Here is an 11,091-nt window from a genome sequence, read left to right as displayed (position 1 = left end):
TAACAGATACTTTCAGATTCGGAAAGCATTGAAACTCTAATGGTGTAAACAAGCGTGTCGTCCAAGTCAAGTACTAAGTGAAGCTTCTTGTTTCAAGCCAAAGAGTATTGTGAGATGACCCGACTCGCACTATGTGTATGAGTGTATCCCTTTGTCGATTTATCCTCTCTACTTATTACATCATGAAATGGGCCTTGAACCTTATGGCCCATCATCACTAGTTGGAATCTGAGAAACTATTTCCACTTTTTTCTTTCTTTGGTGGACAATTTTCTAAAAATTGTAATTTAAAGAACAAAAATAAGGCTAAGAAAAGGATTAAAAACGTAGATAAAATTGCTACGTGTGCAGAATATTTATGAAAATAATGGTCAAAATCTTTTTTATTTTGTTGTGAGCTTGAATTATTTTCGTTATACATCATTGTGCTTTTCCTCTTGGAGAGAGTATGAGATGTTGGAGTATGCGGATTAGCTTCTTCTAATTTATTTTAGTGGTAAACATATAAAGAGGATTAGCTTAACTCATGTTTACTCAAAAAGTAAGAAGCTAATCCGCTTTATAACTTTTCCAAAGATATATGTTTTAAAAAAGATTGTTGTCAAAAGATATACAGAAGAAGAAGAAGACGTGTTACAACAATCCTACTATGAAAGTGCCATGAATATTCCACCCAGAGAATTAATTGCATCATTATCGTTATCATTCCATACATTTATTTAAGTATTACAAAAAAACAATACTAATAAAGCAATAATGGCTTTAGATTATGATAAGAAGATGCCCTTTAACCAATTCTTCTCAACGAAGCATCACTTGTCTGTTGGTCGCCACACTCGAATTCTATATTTAATTTGAATGAACCAAACCACATTACTATTATCATTTCAACTTTTTATATTTCTTTTCTTTTTTTGTTAAAGAAAAGTATATACTGGCTTTCAACTTTAATATTTTCTATGAATTTTTGGTATTCCATGGTCGGGGCCATCTACCAACTTCTTCCACTAATCCTTCTCTCTAATCAGCCTTTTTAAATTATAAGGTTGTATATTACTACTAAGCTAAAAGCCTAAACCATCAACTAACATAGCATCATCGTTTTCTGAAAGCTAATTGTTTTATCAAGCTAGCTAGGGATAAATATTGACAGCTACGCTAAACCATCTTAAGAATTTTGAGTTGTTAATTTAATATTCAGCATATTCGGTATCTATAGACCTAGTAGTAGTGATCAGAAAACATGGTAAACTACAAATCGTATTAGTTTGTCGTCACCAATCACCTATGAAATATTTATCATATCTAAATTTGGTATAACGGTGGTTGACTTTGTTTTTTTTTTTTTTTAATTCTTTACTTGGAAAAAAAAACAGTTGCTCGTTTTTTTTGTTGTTTTGCAAAATAATTATGTAAAAGTCGGTGATTTTAGGTGTTGAATTTTTTCTTAATGTAGAATTTTATCATTTATAAATTATGTTTTATGTAATTTCTATAATATGTCACAAATCACTTAAGAGTTATGTTTATGTCACCACTAATCACTTAGAATTATATCATTTCAAAGATCATGTTTATGTGTTTGAAATGTCTTCACGTATCTAACATTTTAATTGTTAAAAAAAATTGTTGTCGTATTTTGCATGTGTAAGTTTATAAATCCACATATTTGATGTTAAGTACAAAGTATAAATGTACTTTAAATTAATATATAGCACCAAAATACTTTTAATCTTTTATTCAATAGCCAACATAAAAAAAAAAACAAATATTACTCCCTTAGTTTTAATTTAGTTGTTGTTCTAACTTAATTTTTGTTTCATAATAGTTGTCATTTTAAATTTTCAGTGCAGATGTTCAGTGAATATTCTACTTTTATTCATGATATTTTAAAGTTTTGACCACTGAAAAAATTATAAAATATGTTAATAAAGGGCAAAACAAAAAATTTAATAGTTTTCTTAATTTGTGTGCAAAATCCTTAAACGACAAGTAATAAGGATTAATTATTATTTACGTTTGATATTCTATCCAAACCTATACTGAATAATAATCTCAAATATTACATTAATTATATATATATATATATTGATTTTATGATTTTGGCTTACTTATAAATGGATAATTAAAATATATACTTTTCAAGAAATTTTTTTAAATTATCCAAATGATAATTTATGTGATTTATCATTTTCTATAGTTTCCTATGATTAATAAAGATTTGTAACTTATTAAGCTTATTGTATAAATTCATTTCAAATATTTGAATAATAAAACAAATTAAAAAAAAAAAAGAATAAAAAATGGGGAAAAAAAAAGAAGTCCAAAAAAAGGTTCTGTAGTGGAAATAAATCCGAAAGGAGGGGGCCAGAAGGTTTCTGTTGTCGAGTCGAAATCCAAATCCAATCGAAATCGAATCGAATCGAATTGAGTCGAGCCGAGTCATCTCCGCCATTATCGTCTCTATTTCTTCTCTCTTCGCCACCTCTCTTCAATTTCTCAGATCCTCCGATCCGGCGGCGTTACGTTTCCCACACTTCTCTCCATTTTTTTCTTTGTTTTTGCTCGCCGAGAAGCTTAAGGTAAGACGAAAATAGCTCTAAAAGCAGCTCTTAATCTCGTCTTGATTGTTTCTTTCCCAGATTCGTTAATCATTTCCTTGCGATTTTGCATGATCTGTTGAGTAGTGTTCTTGTTTTGATTCAATTCCGATTCAAATGCTGCTTATAAACCAATCCATGGCATGAATTTTGTTACAGGAAACGCGTTGATAGATCTGATATTTATAGCTACGGATTAGGATTTTGGCTTCGCTGCCTCAATTCTCTGTGTAATCTGTTTCGTTGACCAGCTCCAACAAGGTTGAGTTGAATTGGGGGTTTTTGTTTTGTGTATGCCTCCCGATCGTTGTTTATCGTCTGTTTCGTCCGCGGAACTCAAGAGCAGAGAGGTTATTAGCTTACGGATATGCAGAAGAGTGGTGTTAACCGTAATCCTTCTTTAAGAGTAGCTATTCCTCAGGCTCAACAGTCCCTTAGACGTTTAGGTTTTTGCTCTCAGATAGCTACCGGTGGATCTCAGCAGTCTTCTCCTGTAGTGTTTCCTGAGAAGAGAAGCAAGAAGGTGAAGACGTCTTCGAGACGTGGTGAGGTTACTACTAGTGATCCACAACAGGTGAAACCAAAACCTGATGAGCATCGGATTGATATTGTTGGTGGTGGGGATGAGAAATCGGATTTGTTAGGTAGTCTTGTTTATGCTGGGAAGCTTGTGTTGGATAAGAGAAAATCTGCAACTGGGAAAGATGCTACTGAGGTACAACAACCATCTGCCACTGATACCTCTAATAAAAAAGCAGTTGATGCAAAGCTTACACGCAGGGCCTTGGTTTGGGGTTCTGACATGCTACAGCTTGACGACGTTGTCTCCGTAGGTTTTTCTTTTCTCTTGAAATTTAATTGGCCTGCAATGAATTAAATATCACTCTGTGTATTGAATGAACTTAGTCAACAAACTTATCTATGTTTTGTTAATTTTTGTTAGGTGACATACAATGTTGGTCTTAGGCATTTCACTGTGCATGCTTACCCAATTGGAAAAGGTTCTTGTGGTCTTTCTTGCTTCTCGAAACCTAAGAGAAGCCGCAAGGATTTCCGCTTCGCCGCACCTACAGTAGAAGAAGCAGTTCAATGGGTGGCCAGTTTTGGAGATCAACAATGTTTTATCAACTGTTTGCCACATCCTTTAGTCTCAAAGAAACAGGCTTCGTCTGAATTATTTTCGGTCCCAATTGATACCCCTCCTGAGTTGGTCTTCAGGTGTAAGAGTGCACCTAAAATGCTTGTCATATTAAACCCTAGGTCAGGGCATGGACGATCTATCAAAGTTTTCCACAATATAGTGGAACCAATTTTCAAGGTACTATTTCCAACATCACATAACTTCCCACTTTTAGGTACTAATAGAACTTGGGTTTTATATGAAATTGTCTACATATTCGCTACTCTGGAGAACATTTCCAATTATCCAATCCCAATTTTCATTTTTCATAAATAATTATGTTTTTCTTACCTTGGGTGTAATATTGTAAACTGTCACAGCTGGCCGGGATTAAGTTGGAGGTAGTCAAGACAACTAAAGCAGGTCATGCGAGAGAGTTGGCTTCCACTGTCGACATTAACTTGTGCTCAGACGGTTGGTACCACTGCTTTGTTCACCATTTAATGATATGTTTTGCACATATCTAACGTCTAATGCATATTTTTTTTTATCTTACATATGTACTAATACTTATGCGATGTTAATGATCCGTCTAGGTATAATTTGTGTTGGAGGTGATGGAATCATCAATGAGGTATTAATCAGCCTTCCTAAACTATGCTCACTTTGTTTCTTTACTATTTTCTTTAAGAGTTAACTTCAAGAAGTGATGTTCCTGTTATACCATACTTCATGTTTCTTATCTGCTCCACTACAATTCTCTGGTGCCTTAATGCACTTCTGAAGCAACTTTTGTATTGAAATGGGACTTTATTGGCTTATTTCAGCGTGCTCACATCATTCTGCAAGCATGCTGAATCATTTTAAGAGTTAGTAACTCTTGTCCTCCAGAATAAGGACTTTGGGATGCATCTTAAGAAAATTCTTGCTCAGAGTTGAAATACATGAGAACTTTCACTATTAAATTTTTGATTTAGAGCTCTTTAGGTAGACTAAGATGCATGCAAAATACAGCTTATGATATTAACATCTCCTAGATTGTATTTACTTGATATGAACTCTCATTTCATGGCCTGCCTTTTTTCAACTTTTAAGGTTCTTAATGGTCTCCTTACTCGAAGCAATCAGAAAGAAGGAGTTTCTATCCCAATTGGAATAGTACCTGCTGGTTCGGATAACTCGTTGGTTTGGACTGTCCTTGGTGTAAGAGATCCTATTTCTGCAGCACTCTCTATTGTGAAGGTACATTAAGGCACTCTCTGGTGACATAACGTCCTATTGGTCCCTGTTTTACTTTGTCGGCCACTGCGAAATTAATGTTTACTTAGCTTAAAGGATTTCTTTTTTGGTTTAGGGTGGCCTAACAGCTACAGATGTCTTTGCTGTTGAATGGATTCATACCGGTGTTATACACTTTGGAATGACTGTGTCATACTATGGTTTTGTTAGCGATGGTAAGTGAGAATACATGTGTGCTATTTCTTGTATGAGTTTTTAATGATAGATAGTTTCTCAAGTGTAGTTAGTTTTGATTCTGTATTCCTAGCTTCTTCGTTATATTCAGTGTCTACAACTGTTTAGATCTTTCATGCATTTTAGAGGAGAATTTTATAATTTTTACTTACTGCAGTATTGAGTTTACTTTTAAAAAATTTTACACGGTCACAGTTTAACACTATGTTGACTGAGACACTTGTCATAGCATATTGCAGACTATGCACTCTTCTGATGATGAGTTAGAATGTTAGAAGCTGAAAATCGCCTAGCTATTCAAACATATTATCGATGAAATAAAATACATTGAACTTTTGCAAAAGGCTGGAAAAGTTTCTCCATTCCTTTAACAGTTCCGATGTGTGTTTGATGTATTAGTTTGAGCTATGGATGCTGTCTCGTGTTTGACTATCAGGATTATTGTTGTGAAATATTTATTTTGCACATATCATTACCTTCATGAATACTGTTTATGTTTGTGGCATTCAGTTGCCATGACTAAATTCATGGTTTTAAATTGTGCTTGTCATTATCTATTTGCAGTTTTGGAACTCTCTGAAAAATATCAAAAAAGGTTTGGTCCTTTGCGTTACTTTGTTGCTGGATTCCTCAAGTTCATGTGTTTGCCGAAGTATAACTATGAAGTGGAATATCTTCCGGCACAAAAAGAGGATGCAGAAGGCAAAATTCGACTTGAAAAGGAAGCTGTGGATATGCAAGATCTCTACACGGATGTAATGAGGAGATCAAGCAGAGAAGGATTTCCTAGAGCCTCCAGTTTATCAAGTATTGACTCCATAATGACCCCAAGCGTAGGTGAAGTAGACACGGGTAGCAGCACACATGCCAGCACCGAGCCATCTGAATATGTCCGTGGAATAGATCCTAAAATGAAACGCATGTCCTCTGGAAGAAAAGATGTTTCAGCTGAGCCAGAGGTTATTCATCCTCCGTCACAGTCAACAACCCCTAACTGGCCAAGGACAAGGTCAAAGTCAAGAATGGATAAAGGATGGATGGGGTTAACATCCGTGCAGGATCCTCCAACTCGATGTTCATGGGGGAATACCGGTGGTCATGACAGGGAAGATATTTCATCTACTGTGTCTGATCCGGGTCCGATCTGGGATGCGGGACCCAAATGGGACAGTGAACCGTCTGCTTGGGATGTAGAAAACTCAATCGAGCTTCCTGGTCCTCCTGAGGATATAGAGACAGGACTGAGGAAGCAGACCATGACACCAAGATTTGAAGATAAATGGGTTTCTAGAAAGGGGCATTTCCTCGGCATCATGGTCTGTAACCATGCTTGTCGGACTGTGCAGAGTTCTCAAGTCGTGGCTCCCAATTCAGAACATGACGATGGTACAATGGACATGATCTTGGTTCATGGGTGTGGAAGACTGAGGTTGCTGAGGTTTTTTATACTTCTACAGACAGGTCGACATCTTTCTCTTCCATATGTCGAGTGTGTAAAGGTAATTGTTTTTCTCTAAAGGGTCTCCTTCTCTTGCGAATTTTCTTTCTTTTTTGTTTTTTTTTGAAACTCGGGATGTGCTAGGAAATGCTAATCATACGATTGAACTCAATGCTTTCATATGTATTATACACTCTAGAGTAGAGTGTAGTTGATCAAATGCATGACTATTGCAGGTGAAGTCGGTGAAGGTAAAGGCAGGAAAAAACACACATGACAGTTGTGGTATAGACGGAGAGCTGTTTGCATTGCATGGAGAAGTGAAATCGACTATGCTACCGGAGCAATGCAGACTGATCGGTAATGCTCCTGGACGACATTCATAGTTATTAATGTCATCAATTTGTGAGGGTGGAGATGGAGAGAGAGAGAGTTTGGATGTTTATATATATATCTGGAATTCGTTTAATTGTTTTTTGTCTTGGTCGGCGTCAAGTTTACGGTACGTATCTATGCCATAAGAGAAGTAACATGAGAGTGTATACAATCAAATCCTTTGTGCCATAAGTTCCCTATAAAACCCCAAACCCTTTGTATATTCTTTTACCCCTTTTTGTGTGTTTTGAATTATATATGTACTGTGTATGTGTTTCCTACAACGATTTGTGTGTTTCCATTTCTTTCTTCTTTTCCGCTTGAAGTTAAGAGTACGTAGATGATTTGTTGAAACTGCAACCCTTGAGATGTATTGTCTCTATACACTGTTTTTGGTTGTGAATCATGCAGCAAGACGTTAATGTCGTTGCTCGGTGATTTGAAAAATATACAAGACAGTAAAAAATTCATAACTCTAACAACAACGGTAAATATACACGTTATAACGTGTTTTGGTAAATATCAGAGGGGCTGGTGTGGTTCCTAACGCGACGAAATCTTTTGGACTAGTAGGTTAACTTGGGTGAAGTATCTAAACTTGTCTAGAAGTGATCTCATTTGAGGACATCTGTAATGTTATATACCACTTGTAAGGTACGTAGATGATAAAAGAGTATTTTTAAAGAAAGGATAATTAAAACTGCAAACAGATTCTTTCTGTCTGACTTGGAACTCTAAAAGCATCACACTTGCATTAAGTAGATAGAAGCCGCACGTTCCTCATCCAGTGAAAAGGACACACACACACGTCTCTTGCTGTGTCTTCTTCTCCCTTTCCTTTTCACTTCTCATTAGTGAATGATTCATTCACCTTAATACCTTATCCTTTAAATTTCCTAAAAAACCTTAATCCATTTCATTCACATTTTTTTTTTGTCTGCATATATCATTCATTCACACGTTTCTTGATTTGTTTCATTCCGAAAGAAAAGAAAAACAAAATCATATTCAAATTGAATATATATATAAGTAGTAGTAAATGTATAAATTAGCATATCTATTCTTTCTAGTAACAGTAACATAAAAGCATATTGTTTAACATAACTAAGCCGTTATGGTTTCACAATTGTATATCCAACGACTTATATAAGATCAATTTTAAAATTCCAACCCGAATAACCCGAGTATTGACCGAACCGAACCGAATAAACCCGACCTGGTTAACCTGAATATGGCGTATGCCTGGGACTATAAATAATGAACCAAGACTGAAATAAAAAAGCGAATCACGATTTTGGATTTTCTAATCTGAGACTGAGATGAGTAGCAGCAGCACCATGGCTTTGTCACCGGCGATCGCTGCCACCGTTCGTCCTCCGTCCTCTCACGACTGTCTCTCCTCTTCCGCCACTATAGCTACCACCACAACCACCCCCATGTCTCTCAAATCTTGCATCGCTGCACCTCTCCCGCTCTCCACTCCCCAATCTCGAATCAAACGCTCAATCTCAAGAACAACTCCTCGATTCACGATTCGATGCGGTGTCGCAACGAAATCCGCTGATTCGGTGAACTTAGACGCGTCCTCGGCGTCATCATCGGAGGAAGAAATCGAAGCGAAGGCGAAGATAGGATCTAGGGTTAGAGTAACGGCTCCGTTGAAGGTTTATCATGTGAACCGAGTACCAGAGGTTGATTTGGAAGGTATGGAAGGTAAACTCAAAGATTACGTCTCTGTTTGGAAAGGGAAACGAGTCTCAGCTAATCTTCCCTATAAAGTTGAGTTCTTTATAGAGATTGAAGGTCGTGGTCCTGTCAAATCTGTCTCTCATCTTAAAGATGACGAGTTCGACTTCATCGATCAGTGATTGAAATGGAGAATGGAGAATGATTTGTATGTAGTGATGTGTATACCCTTTAGCTAATCATATACATAAGGTTTCTTTACTCTACATTTGGCTTTAATCTTTGTTGTTACTGTGAGGTTAGATTGGGAGAAATGAAGAGTTGGGTCTTGTCAAAGTTTAAAGGTTTAGTATCGATTTTGTTGGTCAAGATCATATCGATCTGACCGCCTAATAACATGTTTTATTTTTGTATTGATCTTCAGAAAACTCAGGACTCGCAGAATGATTTGTCAGCTTTGTTTCTTTCTAAAGGTAAATCTCTTTTTTAATGTGTTTATATTATCAATCGAGATGATTTACTAGATTATTCTTTTGGTAGCGTTCTTGTTAACAACGTATGTGTTTTGTTCTTGATTTTGTAGAGAAAGCAGCTTCTTCGCCTTGCCTTGACAAAGAAAGATTTGATTTGGATTCTATACATATTGACAAAGGCCTACGGGATGAGGTATGATTTTTATTTGGAACATTGCCTCTAATCATTTCTGATGCGTATAATACTTTTATCATGATCAAGATATGTGTCCTTGGATTTGAACTAATCAATTTCTAGTTAGTTTTTGAATTTCTGGTATCTTTCTTGCTAGTCTTGTAATCACCACAGCTCTTCTAATGGTAATGAGAAGATGGGTTCTATGTTTTTTGTTACTGAGGTGGTCTTTAGCTTTGTTTCTCTATGATGAAGGTGCTATAGTATAGATTCTACACCCTTTCGTTGTGGAATCTCTGATATTCAACAGAGTCTTATTGTCGATTCCTTCAAGAGATCAGGCTGAATCTAACGCTTTTTTCTTCTTCTTTTACTTGTGCAATCATAGGCGTGGTTTCTTAAAGCTTGTGGTACTATACCGGAGACACCTATTGAAATTAGGAAAGCATCCCAAAACCTAAGTAGTCCTCAACATTCTGGATCTTCCCATTTTCACTCATGGATTTCCAGTAGCTCTGCGATGGGGTCTCATTTGGCTGAATCCCCAACCCCCACGAAAGCTTGTGAAGAGGTGGGAAGACCATCATTTACTTCAGAGCAAACACCTAGCAGGTAGAGACGTCACTTTGTGTAGTTAAAAGTTTAAACATCTGTTCAAATCGTTATGTGAATAAAACATATATTTTGCCTCCTTATGCTATGCTTGATAGAATTGGCAGGGTTTCTTGATAGAAATGGTGTGGTTTCTATGCTAACATTATTCTCACCTCTTACTTATGTTCACTCTTTTCTTTTTTCATAATAGTTGTGTAATCGATGTCCGGGACCTGCAGCTGATGTCAACATGATGGGATATGCTAACATGGAACAAGTAACATCCGGTGTTCACTTCAGGCTCAGAGCTCGCACTTTCATCGTGGCTGAGCATCTTTATGCTCTCTTATTTACTCACACTTTTAAACTTGACAAGTTAACGATCATGGTGCGACTTTTTTTCAGTAGTAAAAACTACAGAAACATCTTAAAACATTTATACTACTTTTTTCCCATTTTTAGAACATCTTAAACATTTATACTATTTCTAATCTGTTTAATCTTTTAAAATTTCAAAAACTATATTTTCAAAATAAGAGACCCATAATTATATACTACCATTGGAGGATACAATTTTAATTAAGAGATCAAGAGTTCTTAGAGCATATTTATTGGGGGGTTCATATAAGGGGAGTTCTTAAATTTTTTATGAATTAATTGTGTACTGTTTGGAATATAAGAACCCATGATCTCTTAGATAAAATTTTCTTTTTTATTGGTAGGTTCTTATTTTGGGTCTCTTATTTTTTAAATTATTGTTTTTAAAAATTTTAAAATTTTAAATAGAATAGAAGTGGTATAAATGTGTAAACATTTAAGATTTTATAAAATTAGAAAATATTGCATTTAACTAATTTTAAAATATACAAAACATAATAAAAAAACATTAATACATATTACAATAGAAGTGCAATTCATAAATGGAGAAAATAATTAATTTTAATACTGATTTGCTTCAAATTTTGCTTAAATATTCTCAACCAAATCATCTTGCAAGCTTTAATGATGGTGTGATTGTTGGACCAAGCTTAACAAATTGTTAGATATAAGTATTTGGCAATCATTTACAAGATTGATATAATGTATATAATGTTAAAATCTTGAGATTTTGCATCAAAAGACAAGAAGTAAACTCAAAGAAGTTTTTATTAACACCA

The 11,091-nt window shown here is 35.4% G+C and overlaps 2 protein-coding genes across 4 annotated transcripts; both read left to right on the top strand.

Annotated features, from left to right (window-relative positions):
- LOC104736363 (sphingoid long-chain bases kinase 1) lies at positions 2,355–7,316 on the top strand. The gene is made up of 9 exons (XM_010456330.2): positions 2,355–2,582; positions 2,760–3,429; positions 3,544–3,918; positions 4,101–4,194; positions 4,317–4,354; positions 4,816–4,962; positions 5,075–5,174; positions 5,758–6,692; positions 6,868–7,316. Exons 2-9 carry the CDS (start codon positions 2,968–2,970, stop codon positions 7,015–7,017), a joined length of 2,301 nt encoding a protein of 766 aa, XP_010454632.1. The 5' UTR covers positions 2,355–2,582; positions 2,760–2,967; the 3' UTR covers positions 7,018–7,316.
- Positions 8,273–10,436, top strand: LOC104736362 (ferredoxin-thioredoxin reductase, variable chain). 3 transcript variants are annotated; one of them, XM_010456328.2, is made up of 5 exons: positions 8,273–8,900; positions 9,117–9,165; positions 9,276–9,358; positions 9,729–9,952; positions 10,146–10,436. In XM_010456328.2, exon 1 carries the CDS (start codon positions 8,326–8,328, stop codon positions 8,872–8,874), a length of 549 nt encoding a protein of 182 aa, XP_010454630.1. In that variant the 5' UTR covers positions 8,273–8,325; the 3' UTR covers positions 8,875–8,900; positions 9,117–9,165; positions 9,276–9,358; positions 9,729–9,952; positions 10,146–10,436. The 3 variants fall into 3 exon arrangements, with proteins under 3 accessions (XP_010454630.1, XP_010454629.1, XP_010454627.1); XM_010456327.2 differs by having other exon boundaries at positions 8,274–9,036; XM_010456325.2 differs by having other exon boundaries at positions 8,274–9,165.

The sequence above is a fragment of the Camelina sativa genome, chromosome 13 (assembly GCF_000633955.1).
Source record: "Camelina sativa cultivar DH55 chromosome 13, Cs, whole genome shotgun sequence".
In the NCBI taxonomy this organism is placed as follows: Eukaryota; Viridiplantae; Streptophyta; class Magnoliopsida; order Brassicales; family Brassicaceae; genus Camelina; species Camelina sativa.
The sequence above is the reverse complement of the archived record's forward strand: the minus strand, read 5'-3'. Positions and strand labels throughout refer to the sequence as shown.